Source organism: Capricornis sumatraensis, chromosome 5 (assembly GCF_032405125.1).
Source record: "Capricornis sumatraensis isolate serow.1 chromosome 5, serow.2, whole genome shotgun sequence".
NCBI lineage: Eukaryota > Metazoa > Chordata > Mammalia > Artiodactyla > Bovidae > Capricornis > Capricornis sumatraensis.
In genome coordinates, this window is record NC_091073.1 from 121,396,094 (window position 1) to 121,409,745 (window position 13,652).

The 13,652-nt window shown below is 54.4% G+C and overlaps 1 protein-coding gene across 1 annotated transcript in view; it reads right to left on the reverse strand.

Annotated features, from left to right (window-relative positions):
• Positions 1-778: 778 nt before the first annotated feature.
• PAXIP1 (PAX interacting protein 1) overlaps positions 779-13,652 on the reverse strand; it is a 43,069-nt gene continuing 30,195 nt past the window's right edge. Inside the window, exons 10-20 of the mRNA XM_068972467.1 lie at positions 12,928-13,065; positions 12,089-12,210; positions 10,968-11,152; positions 9,970-10,013; positions 8,827-8,897; positions 7,476-7,578; positions 5,049-5,217; positions 2,281-2,381; positions 1,235-1,369; positions 1,078-1,153; positions 779-918 (exon numbers count right to left, since the gene is read on the reverse strand). Coding sequence (XP_068828568.1) covers positions 779-918; positions 1,078-1,153; positions 1,235-1,369; positions 2,281-2,381; positions 5,049-5,217; positions 7,476-7,578; positions 8,827-8,897; positions 9,970-10,013; positions 10,968-11,152; positions 12,089-12,210; positions 12,928-13,065 — 1,284 coding nt within the window. The remainder of the gene's footprint in view (positions 919-1,077; positions 1,154-1,234; positions 1,370-2,280; positions 2,382-5,048; positions 5,218-7,475; positions 7,579-8,826; positions 8,898-9,969; positions 10,014-10,967; positions 11,153-12,088; positions 12,211-12,927; positions 13,066-13,652) is intronic.

Sequence of the window (13,652 nt, forward strand, 5' to 3'; positions counted from 1 at the left end):
TAAGAAATAAAAATAAAAGTACAAAACATTTCAAATCTTTAACATTCATAATTTAGAGATAGCAAGGTCTTTATTTACATCATTTCTATTTGCAGCTAAAGTTCCATTAACAGTGTTGTGAAAACAGTTAAAAACCTGGCAAATGAATCATAAAACCTAATGTGGGCTCTTAAAAGTCGTATAATACAAAACATAATTTATGTTTCCTCAGAATAAAATTAGACATCTTAAATAAGATGCAACATATTTAATATATTTGTCTTCCTGCTTTAAAAACGCTTGTCCCGAAGAAAGCAGCTGGAAAACAAGGGCGTCCGCAGGCGCGGCCGGGGTAGGCCGCGGCTCCTGGGAGCGGCGCAGGGGCGTCAGTTGAACTTATATGTAGGCGTGTTGAGGAAAACAACCCACAGCAGCGCAGACCAGGCCCACATCCAGCACGGCCACATGCGGACACAGAGTCCCAGTGCCCGAAGCCCCGCTCTGGAAACCAGGCCCTGCCTTCCCCTGCAGAGCACCTGCCAGGCCCTGCGGCCCAGGCCTCCACCCGCAGCAGGACGACACAGCTACTCTCAGGCTGTAGACGCAAGGAGAGGCCCGAAGGGTCACCCACAGACGGCTCAGGCGAGCTTTACACCAAGTCTTCCTTCCGCAAGGAAAGGCAGTGCAGAATGGGCTTTTGGACAGAAACACGGAGGGCAGCAGAGAGCCTGGAGATGTGGGAGCGCCTACTCTAAAAGACAGCCTACGGGGTTCAGCGGGCCTCCCAGCGGCTCCACCACTAGCCCTGGCAGTGTGCCCTAGCCTGGGGGCTCCCGGAGCACTGAGAGGGGCCCACCCACCACCTTCCCAAAGGATATGACTCGTAGTCCAGTGTCTGAGTGAGCACTCCAGTGAGAACAAACTCGGCATTGTGAACATCTGCCAGGAACAAAGAAAAAACCCGTCAAACGGACGCACCTGCCCGCACCCATGCCGACACGCGGCAGAGCAACGAGGACCTGCCCGCACCCATGCCGACGCGCAGCAATGAGGACCTGCCCGCACCCATGCCGACGCGCAGCAGAGCAATGAACGTACCTATTCCTCTGGCAAAATACTCTCGACACAAGTGAAGGTCATTTTCACAGGATATCAAGATTATTTCTGACAAACTCTAAGGAAAAGAAAAGCAGCTCCTTGGTTACTGAGCCTCGTGCACGACACTGACACCCAGCAGCGCCCCACTCCTGCGCACCTTATTCTGCTTATGTTCCACGAGTTTCCGGAAAGACGGCTGCTTAGACAGCACTTTGCCTCCTGCGCACTCCACAATTGCTCTCATGGTTGACAGACTCGGGCAGATCCCAGGGGTGATGTAAAAGTATTTCGCCTAAAAATGAGGATACGTGTACTGGTTTTAAACTGAATTGTCAGCATGTGTAATTTCTCCTTCTACCCCAAAAGTTTGACAAAATGCCTAAATTCACAGAGCTAAACGGTCCTAGACCCCCCTAGTCCCCCACATGAAGTGGGCCTGGCAGAACCCAGACATGGCATTTCAGAAACAAGCACCCTCATGTGCTAGGTGTGACCTATAATTATTAAAAGTGACTAGGACTTTAATCCCTGTAAGACATGAGGTATTCTGTGGTAAAAGCCAGAATAAGAACATTTTTCACAATTTCCAAAGCTCAGATGGAGTACAAAATGATTTATTATGGTTAAAATTTTCCAACACCCTTAACTCTTAACTGTACCAAAAGTAACATTTTGTGTTAAACTTCTCAAACATTTAGAATAACAGACTATTTTAGGTAATGTACTCTTAGCTCAGTACTATACATCTCTTTTGATTCCTAAGTTGGCTCCTTAAAAGAGTTAAGAAAAAAAACTGATTACCTTATTAATCTACTAAGCCACTGTTTGATACAAAAAAATTTTCCAAACTGTTCTATCTTAGAAACATTTAAACACTGTAGTCTAGAATTATTAGACACATATTCAGTTAATATTTTCTCAAGAATGGTCTCCATTTTCCAGCTGAATAAACGTTTTATGAGAATAGAGTTGCTTAAAGCAAAAAAATTTAAATCTCTTACAAATTATTCATAACATACTCTTTGAACCCAGGTTATGTGTAATGCATCTCTCTCCATATCGATTCTGAGCCCTGGAACACACCCTGGAGGAGGCCCAACTGCGCAGGGGAGAAGGGAGCACCCGGCTCTCTGGGGGTGAGCCGCCCACTTTGTCGCGGCCACACGGCCACAGCAGCTGAGCTGAGCTCCCGTCCAGGCATACCTTGAAGAGCGGAGTAGCGTGGGCCCTCCTCAAGGACTCCTCCAGACTGAAGGAGAAAAGCACTTCAGCCTCCGCGTCTCGGAGGAGGTAGTTCTGCTCGTCTGAAAAGGAAGACAGCATGGCCTCAGAGAGGGCCTGGCGCTGGGGTACAGCGTGTGCGACTGGCTCCAGGCGCCCCGGGAGAAACCTGTGAATGAGTAAGTCTCCCCGACCATATTTCAGTTCCTTTCCTCCCAAAAACAGCCAGGCCAAAGACACTCTTCCTCCTGGACCAGGGTTTCTTAGCTTTTAGGAACAAATGACCCGAAAGCCGTGGACCCTCCTCTCACCCCTGGACGGCTCCCCACCCCGAGCTGTAACTTTACACTGTTGAGGGGCCACAGCGCCCCCACCCACACCCAGGTGAAGGGCGCCTGTGCAGAGGGACAGCCCGGGAACCAGCTTCACAGCCGGCGTGTGCTCCCAGGGACCAGGGAGTTCAGAGCCACTGGACTCCAGGCGAGAGTCAATAGTTTACAGATGTACCAGAAACAAGTCCCTTTTATATACAAACATGTACAGCAATTTACAAAGAATGGTTCTACCAGATCTTGAAGATCCAAGAATTTTTAAATAATACCTAATTTGTCAAAAAGTAAAGATCACAAAATGTTTTAATCTTATGAATACATCTCGTTCAGAAAAGCGTTTCATTTCATCATCGTAACCAAACAGTCCAGGGTCGGGCTGAGTCAGGTGACACGCTGTAGGGCCGACGGTCCACACGCTGGGTCCGTCACTCACCCTTCTCTTCTCAAGACAACACCTTAAAAAGAAGGCATTACACTCGGTGAAAGAAGAGAATAATGTCTTAAAAGTGAAGTTAAAAAATGAACAAAGAAGTACTGTCATGCATGAAGTGATATACTTGAATCAAGGGATATATCTGAAATCTTAGCGTCTACAGCAGGATGAACGTTGCTGGGCCTACTGAAGAGCTGTGACGCAGGAGAGGAAGCAGTCCGTGGGTAAGGAGAGAGGACTCTGAAAGGAACACAGTGGCTACGACAACCCTGGATTTCTAAGAGGAGCAGCTAGAGTCACATCAACTTGGTCAGAGTTGTGCTGCTGCTGCTAAGTCGCTTCAGTCGTGTCCGACTCTGTGCGACCCCACAGACGGCAGCCCACCAGACTCCCCCGTCCCTGGGATTCTCCAGGCAAGAACACTGGAGTGGGTCACCATTTCCTTCTCCAATGCATGAAAGTGAAAAGTGAAAGGGAAGTCACTTCAGTCGTGTCCGACTCTGTGCGACCCCATAGTGGGCAGCCCACCAGGCTCTGCCGTCCCTGGGATTCTCCAGGCAAGAACACTGGAGTGGGTTGCCATTTCCTTCTCCAATGCAGGAAAGTGAAAAGTGAAAGTGAAGTCGCTTAGTCGTGTCCGACTCGTCGCGACCCCATGGACTGCAGCCTACCAGGCTCCTCCGTCCATGGGATTCTCCAGGCAAGAGTACTGGAGTGGGTTGCCATTGCCTTCTCTGCGGAGTTGTGGCACGAGTCAACTTGAAAATCAAACCTCCCACAGCAGCGCAAATGGCATGTGTATTCCAGAAAGAAAGAACCTACACAACTGGCGTCTCAAACTATGTAAAGACGAATACAGAATGTCGAAACGCCCGTCCCCCACAGCTGGAAGCGCCCAGCGTTAAAGCTGCCAGAGCCCCGGCGGGGGCCGTGCTGCAGGGCTGGCCGTCGGGGGCTGCCTCCGCACAGGGGACTCGTCCTGGGAGCTGGTGCGTTTAGGACATGGGGAGCAGGCATCTCGCTGCTGGAGCCCAGACGCGGGAAGGCAGAGGCGTGCCTGAGCCTGTGTTGCAGGACTGGCAGGGGATGGACGGGCACGAGACGCACCGTGGGAGTCGGCTCGGCACAGCCAGAGCCCATGGGCCTGCGCCGTCAGCTCCCAGTCTGCCCTGCGGAACCGGGGGTGGTGGGGGTCTCTTGGACACGCTGGCACCGGCGTCAGGGCAGAGAAGCCTAAGGCAGGCCCAGGGCACGCCTGTTTCGCCAAAGCCACCAGGAGGCCACGACTGGCGGCAAGAGCGGAGAGGACACCAGGGCCAGCCTGGCCGGCGGCCACTGGCACAGCAGGCGACGTGGGGACGGTGACGAGATGGCAAGGAGACGTGAGGACATGGGATAAATGGGAGTCGGCCGCGGGGCCAGTGGCCAGGGCAGACTTCAAAGCGCTCCCCACAGACGACTCGAGAGCAGGCGGGGCGGAGAGGGGACCACCGTGGACACCACCCAAGCACAGGTCCGCCCTGTGCAGCCTCCGGCAGGAGGCGTGCAGGGGGCACGCAGCAGCAGAGAGACGGTCCCACCACAGATGCCCTGCCTGCCCTGGGCGGGGGGGTGCCCCGCACTGACCCTCAGGCCGCGTGTCCCGTATTCCCAAGACGCTCCTGCCGCCCTGGCCCTGCTCCGTCCACCACCCCACACCTGGAACCCTGCTCGACAGCCAGCGTAGCAGAGAGGACGAACCGTCAGGAAGCAGCAGGGCAGGGCCACAGAGCTCTTCCCTGGCACGTCCCCCATCACCACGGCCTTCCTATTTCACAGCAAGACGCAAAGGCACCAAATTTCACGCTGAGACATGAGAGAATCTGTTATAATTCACAGACTTAAAAAATGAACTCGGTGTTTGCTGGGATGAAAACGGGGACAGATTCAAGGCAAACCCCTCCTAACTGGGCACCCAGTCCTCGAGGTGCAGCTCGGCCCCTTACCAATGAACTTCTGGCACTTGAAGCACTCCTCCAGCCACTCAGGGGTGACGATGTGCTTCACCACAGAAATGGCTGTCAGGAACTTGACCGTCCGTGTCACTTTGCTGGCGATGAGGTGGGTGCACTTCTGTGCAGACTCGGCGACCTCCCCGCCCAGGATGTAGAGCTTCTGCAGGCCGGGAACACAGAGCAGGCGTCAGACAACCCTGTCTGCAGAGCCACCCGCCCGCCCGCAGCTGGGACCTGTCTAGACCGTGAATGGGGCTCTGGGCCGCGGAAAACGGTGAAGCCAGACCCACGCCACCGTGCGAGCAAGGCAGAGCCTGGGAGCGACAGTGAGCATCTCCCTCATCAGTGCTGCACAAGTCAGGAGTAAAGCGGGCCCTCCACCGGACCCCGGGGGGCACCCCGTGAGAAGCAGGACGTCTGTAGAGGCCCCAGGCCGCCCACGCCCGCCGGGAGCCAGCACGGGAGGTCCCACCCATGACAAGGTCATGCGGAGAGGCCTGACGGGCAAGGCGAGTCAGGTCTCGAGGGGTCCTCTGTCTGAGCATCTCCCCCGAAACCAAAATCTGCCTGTTTGCTGTGTGCTATACTGCACTCTCCTGACACCACCACCTTTCTCTGCAGAGTTAACTCAGAGCTCCAGTGAACAGTCTCCTGCGTATAAAAAGAATGTCTCGGCTTAACCCCTTTGATGGCTTTCTAACTTATCTGACCGGTCTGCCCAACTTTACAATTTGTGGATTCTTTACAGCCCCCAACTGTGAGAGGCACGAAGCTTAAAACATCTTAAAGATATAGAGCCTTCTGGAACTAATAATTAGTTTGGTGAAGAGTTTGTTGAGTTAATGTTTGCCGCCAAGCCTCCATATCCTTTATCTTTTAGGCACCTGAAGGATATTAATCAATGTAACTGGGATATAGAAAAAGGAATATAGTAGTTTTGATGTTAGCAATACTAGACTTTTGAGTTAATTGATTTTCTCTTTGTTATAAATCACTGTACGCCTTTTCCTTGTTATGAATTGTTGTGTCCTTGCTATGTAAGAATGTAACTTTATTTAGTGCTTTCTCAGAGTGGCACCAGACTTTGGGAAGAACAACACTATTACACTTATCAGAAAAGGGCTGTAAAATGTTAACTGGCCCTCTGGCCAGAAGATGATGTAAATCACCTAAGACTTGTGTATACAGCTAGGTACGCAGAGAGAGAGCCTGGTCTCGATAAGAGTCAGGGCTGCTGCCGCTGCATAATTTTGTATTATCCATTGATCTCTACGTACAATCAAAAGGTATATAATGCCTTTCCGGACAATAGAGGAGGAGCCAGTCATTGGAAAGACTGGTTTCCCCCGTGTCTTCTTTTCTTACTCTATTTTCTGGCTGAATTGCCATCTGGGGCATGGAGGCTCGCCATGTCTACTTACTTGCCCTGGCTGCTAAGATCCATGAGAGAGGGAGCCCGAGGCGGGGCACTCTCCACTATTCAAATGGACGCCGGCGGCCTAACGTAGATGGTGCAAACTTCTTGTCCTGAAGTTTTATTGGTTTTCCACGTAAACCAAGTTATTCAGCCTTTTTTTCTCCACTAATTTTCCTACTACACTATTTCTTCCTAATCTAATCTTTTATATTTCTAAATAAATAAGTTTTTCCTCGCCTATGCCATTTCCCCTTCGAATTCCCTGGATCCACCAGGGCAGGACCCCGGCACACGCCCAAGTGAGTGCTGGTGAGGCACGTTAAGACATGGTCTCTAAGAAATGACGACACAAAAACCGACCTAAGACATAGACATGTAGAGCTGATCTCTTTACGCCCAATCTTAAAAGTAAAACAAGAATTTTATAGTAGCACTTATAATTGTTTCTTTTCCTTAAAAAAATAAAGGGAAATGTTTGAATCCGTGATACAGGTCAACTATACTTTAACCATCCCCTCCCCAGACAGCCACATAACAAAAGACAAGCCCACAATCCCTCCTGGTGTTACTTCCAGAAGTGCATGTATGTAAATAAATACAAATACACTGCTGAGCCCTGAGCCCGCCACACTCCAGGGAACAGGTCTTGAGAAGATGGTGGGTTCATTCAGGAAACCTGGAGGGGCACAGCTGCTCTCGTGAGCTGGAGTCCTTATGAAAATGGGATTTGTGCGGCTTTGCTAACGTGTGATTACAAGACTGCTCTTGGCCTCCTCGCCTGAGTCGTCCTAACAAGAAAGCACACATCTGAGGAGGAAGCTGCAGCAAGAGGAGGCGGGAAGGCGAAGGCGTCACAACGACACAATAAGCACACACCATGGACGCTGCTACAGCAGGCTACTCCTGACTACGCGTTAGCTTAGAGACAGCTAGCCTAAAGCAAACAGACACAGCAAGGAACATTCCTAGAAGTCCTTATGCAAAACAGAAGGAAAGGTCACCTTTATGTACTGCTGAACTTGAAGAGGCTCAAATCCAGTGAAAAGCACAAAAGGGGTCAGTTCCGGGGTTAACTTCTTGGTGGGAGGTGGAATATCTTCGATCCTATGAAACAGAGAACGGCTATTACTTCCCTGATGTGTTCTTTACCAAACAAGGGGTTTCAACAGCTTTAAGAGGCCCTGAGAGCTTTACCTGTGAGTGGTTCTCTTTCCTTAAAGGGAAAGCGCAGTGGCTCATCTGCTCTTTCTTCCCCACCATTTACACAAAGTCACCCCAAAGGGCTCTCACCCAGCACCCCTCCCACCCCCAGCCCGCACTGGCCCTGGGGGTCTTTGAGGGCAGGAGCGGGGGCTCCCAGGGGCCCCTGTGGTCCCAGCCCCCCACCGCCTCCCACAGGCCCCATCTCGACCCAGAAGCTCTGACGCAGGACAAAGCTGGTTGACTCAAGCACACATTTTATATTAAACTTTTTTCCCTTTCCTTACATTTTTTCAAATCCTATTTTTAGGTTATATTTGAGACAGTCTATTAAATTAAAAAACCTGCAGCATTTTAATGATAGATACAGTCACATAATTAGGCTTTTACTAAAGAATCCAACGATCCCCAGCCTGGGTGGCTGAGGAGACAAAGACCCTCAGCACGGCCGCGCCGGCTCAACTTCAGCAGGCAGACCAGACAAGTGTGGGGGCGCGGCTCCGCCCCCCCCCGGCGCGGCTCCGCCCCCCCCGGCGCGGCTCCGCCCCCCCCGGCGCGGCTCCGCCCCCCCCGGCGCGGCTCCGCCCCTCCCGGCGCGGCTCCCAGGCACACACTGCGGAAGCCCGGAGCTGGGCTCCAATACCCCCGCCCCGTCCCACCACAGCAGATCATTTCCCAGAACAGGGGTTCCAGAGAGAGAGGGAAAAGATAAAGAAGATTGGACTGGTATTTTTTTAAATAAGAAAGGAAAAGACACTGTCTATTCCCCGTTTGTCTCCAGCAATGAAACAAAAGCTGTCACAATACAGCTGCGAGGCAAGCAAGCAGCAGATCCTTCCAAGTCCTGGTAGTTCAGTTGCTCAGTCATGTCCGACTCTCTGTGACCCCATGGACTGCAGCCCACCAGACTCCTCTGCCCACGGGCTTCTCCAGGCAGGAACACTGGAGCGTGCAGCCATGCCCTCCTGCAGGGCATCTTCCCGACCCGGGGACTGCACCCATGCCTCTTATGCCCGCTGCATCAGCAGGCAGATTCCTCAGCACCAGTGTCAGCGGGGAAGCCCTTCCAAGTGAAAATCCCGACTGCCACCATTTCCTAGAACATACTGGGAAAGACCATCAGCCTTAAAAAAACAAGGTGATTCTTCCTACCTGGCTCTTTTGGAAGAAGGCTGGATATTAGTTACTTCATTCTGCTTCGGTTTGGGAGGTAGTCTTACACCCTGTAATTAAAGGACGATTTACCTTAGTCAGCCTCCCCAGTAACACAGCAGCTTCTGAGCGCTTTCTAGCCACCTCACCTCACACAAGAAACGCTCCCCGCTGCACAACCGGCAGAGACTACGGGCACCGCGAGCTGCCCAGGGAGCCCTGGCCACCCTCCCTGTTCACCTGACCCAACGGCACTTTACGACGTCTTCACCCCCTCTCAGCTCCTATAATAGATTTAATCCTCAACCTTGAACTTTTCAAAACACTTTTTACTTCAAATATTTTTTGTGTCTCAATGGAATTTGGGAAACATAATGATTGCAATCACATCCCTCCAGAAAGACGGAGGTTCCCCTCTGAGGGTGCAGGACGGTCAGGTCACAGCACTCTGGAGGCGAAGGCAGGCCTCTGACGGCCACTCCAGGACCTGGGCACGGTGCCCGCGCTCCTAACACCAGTTGGAGGCCCTGACCTGCAGAGACGCCGAGCCCAGAGAGGAGCCGGTGCCTGAGGCCCCCACAGCCAGCCTTGCCCTGGCCTCTAATGCAGACCTTCTCCCACAGCACACTCATTTACCTGCTACCGGAAGCAACCGCCTCTCCACCTGAGGTGAGGGTGGCGGTGTCACCGCCACCCTGAGTGAAGGGCAGCCCTTACTTATTCCTACCAACCAACCCCTGGTGCTCCAGTGCAGAACAGCCCACCCGAAGGCAGCCCACCAGAGATCCCAGCCCACGGGCTACAAGCCCGCCGCCACGGCGAGGAGCTGCGGCCAGGGCTGACGCGCCGGTGCCCCAGTTCCTGCCTCCCAAACCCCACGGAAACACACGATCACCCTCTCTTCTGCTCTGCAAACCTTCGCAGCTCTCTGAAGAAGTCACGGGGCTAACGTGTGTGTGAATAAGGAACTCCCAGTATCATTAATGAAGAGGAAAAAGGGTGCACCAAACAGCTAACGACAGGCGAGATGATTCAGCCCTCATCTGTCATGACGGCCGATTACTACGTTAGTTACAGACACAAACATAGCCCTCCTTCTTCGTAACACAGTAACGCCACAGCGGGGTGACCAACTTGACATACCATCAACAACTCTGCTGACACTTTCAATGGAACTCTCCAAGCATCTGCAGAGAGAAGACAGGTTACCGTTCAGAAATACTGTGTAAAGAAAGGACCCATAATCAACAGAAAAGCCTTTTCAGGACCCCTACACACTATTATATATGAAACAGATTAACAATAAGCACCTGCCACACAGCACAGGGGACTCTACTCAATACTCTGTTATAGCTGCATGGGAAAAGACCCAAAAAAGAGATACAAGTATGATTGATTCACTTCGCTGCACCCCTGAACTAGCACAACATTGTAAATCAACCATATTCCCATAGAAAAACAATTAAAAATGGAGGTGTGTCAGTAACAGCAGAAATGAGAGGCCTCTCCAGGTGCAGGTCATCCTGGACACGCAGAGGCTCAGGGGACGGCCTCCAGGAAGGGAGCTGTTAGGACTATTCCTGAGTTTACAGGGAAGCCTGGCAGGGGCCAAGGGTTCCATGTGAGACAAACCCGAGCAAACTACCTGCCCGTGGCCCAGTGCAGGCACCGCCCGCCCGCGTGCGCTGCACCCCAGACCGTTCTGGGAGCCCCGTTCTCGGGGGCTCTGGCGTCCAAGAAACCGTCTGTGATGAGCGCAGCGCGTGGGGGCGGCGGCCCAGCCGGGCCCTCAAGGACACGTGTCACCAAGGAAGGGCCTGCCACCTGCACCACGGCTTCAGAGCGGACATTACACCCAGGTCTGTCCCAGGGAAGCAGGCAGACCGCGGATCAAACCAGGGAGGGCTTTCTTGCGACTGAGGCCATTAGGACCAGAGCTGGATGGGCCCCCTCATGGCAGCGCGTGTTCTAGCAGTTGGGAGCGACCACTCCCTGGAGGGGCCGCCTGGAGCACAGTCAGGGCGGCACAGAAAAGACAGCACCCAGAGGAAGCAGGAGATGAGACGAAAACCGACAACACTCTGAAGCCAAGAGCAGCGCCTGCAGCGCCAGCCCGCGGCCACGGGGAGCTGCCTGCTTACCCAGAAGGTTCAACACCAGCTGCGGGGTCGGGGCGAAGGGGTCCTGCAGGCCGAAGGCGGTGTAGCGGCCGTACTGCGTCTGCCGCAGGGCCTCGAAGTTCCCCAGCAGGATGTCCCCCAGCCACTGGGCGTTCACGCACGGGATCCGCCACTCTTTGGCCTTCTCGTACTTTAAACCAGTCGGTCTTTTTTGTTGTGGGGGGTGGCAGGGGAGGAGAGGAGAGAAAACACACTCATTAGCCTTATTGGTGTTCAAACTTATACTTCTGTTAACACAAGCCAGCCCACACTTGCTCACACTGGACACGGCAGGGATGGGTCTGCAGAGCTGGCCGGGCTGTAAGGAGGCATCCCCGCGACGCGAGGCCACCACTGGGCCGGCTGTCAGCTCAGCACCACCACCTAGTCTGACTGCAGCCTCCTGAATCATCCCGTTTCATTCCCCTGCTAGCATCGCCACCAACATCACTGCCATTCTGTCAACAGACTCTGTGACGTCCACCCCAGAACTCGGACAGACCAAGGGAACCGGAGTGGCGCTGTGCAGGCCCAGACGGAACCCAGCTGACCGAGGGACCCAAGGCGGGGCTGCACGGGCCCAGATGGAACCTGGCTGACCGAGGCAGCCCCGGCTGACGGAGGGACCCAGGGCGGGGTGTGCGGGCCCAGACGGAGCCCCGGTTGACCGAGGGACCCGGGCGGCGCATGCAGGCACAGACGGAACCCGGCTGACGGAGGGACCCGAGGCGGGGCTGCACGGGCCCAGATGGAACCTGGCTGACCGAGGGACCCGGGCGGCGCCGTGCAGGCACAGAGGGAACCCAGCTGACCAAGGGACCCGAGGCGGGGCTGCACTGGCCCAGATGGAACCTGGCTGACCGAGGGAGCCCCGGCTGACCGAGGGACCCGGGGTGGGGTGTGCGGGCCCAGACGGAGCCCCGGCTGACCGAGAGACCCGAGGCAGGGCTGCACGGGCCCAGATGAAACCCCGGCTGACCGAGGGAGCCCCAGCTGACCGAGGGACCCGGGCGGCGCCGTGCAGGCACAGAGGGAACCCGGCTGACCGAGGGACCCGGGCGGGGCGTGCGGGCTGAGGGTGGCCGTGGCGGCGCCACGCTTACTCTCTGCAGATGAGGATGGTGTTGCTGCGGCACAGGTAGCCTGTGTACTTGGCGCCCGCCAGGTACGCCATCAGCTTCAGGTCGTCCCTGTCGTTGTCGACGAACCCCGTCACAGAGATGATCTGGGGGGAAAGGCCCAGTGAGGTCGAGAGGGCATGATGGGTTAACCCGCCTGACGTGGCTCTCCTCCGTTAGCTCTGCTGAGACAGGCGCGGATCCGTTCCTCCTCCAGCACTGACGGGCACGTTGGTGACACGGCCTCTGGGAATGCTGTTACTGGCGACGATGCTGCACACGAGCCACCCAGGGGGACAGGAAGCACACACACCAAAGGGGAACGCTTCCCTGTGTCAGCTCGACACTGCTCCGATCGCAGTAACAGAGCTACCTAGGCATATCAGTCAGTTCTTACTGACCCCGGTTTTGGGCTTATCTGACCAGGAGAACCGACAGGAGATCACGTCTGGCCGGCTGTGGCCACTCCTGGTGTCACAAACTTAGCTGTAAAGTGACTGAAGTCGCTCAGTCGTGTCTGACTCTTTGAGACCCCACAGGCTGTAGCCCTCCAGGCTCCTCCATCCATGGGATTTTCCAGAAAAGGATACTGGAGTGGGTTGCCATTTCCTTCTCCAGGCATCTTTCCAACCCAGGGATCGAACCCGGGCCTCCCGCACTGTGGGCAGACGCTTTACCGTCAGGGCCACCAGGGAGCAGGCATTTATTAAACAGTGTCCGAGATGCGGGAGAACCCGTTAAATGTCAGGAAGCCGTGACTGTTACAGGGGGACAGAGAAGGAAACAAGGTGCTTATTCCGTGCAGGGAGGCGGGGGAGCCTTACGTGCTGGGAGCACGGCTTGCCCCCCGGGGGGAAGGCCACGGGGAAGTGCAGGGCCCGATGGGGCGGCACCAGCTTCTTCTTCTTCAGGACTGTGTTCAGCCAGTGCGCCGTGACACACCTCTTCCTCTCCTTTATTGCCTGCGAACACAACAGTACGGGCCGGTCGCTGGGGGCTTTACCGCAGGTGACACACAGAACTGCAAGGCTGTAACTACAAGGTCGCTTCTGTTGGAAGTCCTATCAATATAGGAATTTCAGGAGCTCAGCACTCAACTAAACTAATAAACTACAACAGTGTCACCAGTTAACTTGAACACAACCCGAAATTGGTACCGTTTACACAGGAACAAGAGGCAACAGCAGGGAGGAAAGCTGACAGCCCAGGAAATGAACTCAATCACGCAAGGAGAGGACACTCCCGACCATCAGAATTAGACTTCCCCCGTGAGAACACAGCGAGTTACAAAAACGTAACTGCCCCTGAAATTACCGCAGGATGGGGACCTGCCAGCGAGCGGCCCTGCCGGGGCAGACGGTGTCCACCTCCCTCTCACTGGGAACCTGCCTTTCCGCCCCGGTCCTCCCGGGCAGAGAAGCCGGGGGCCACAGAGGTGTCCACACGCCAAAGGCGGATGGAAATGAGCGAGAAGCGGCTTCCTGTCTTCAGAGGTGGGAGAAAGTCCTTTCCAAGCACGACCGTCCCAGCGTTGCTCAGAGCCCCGCTG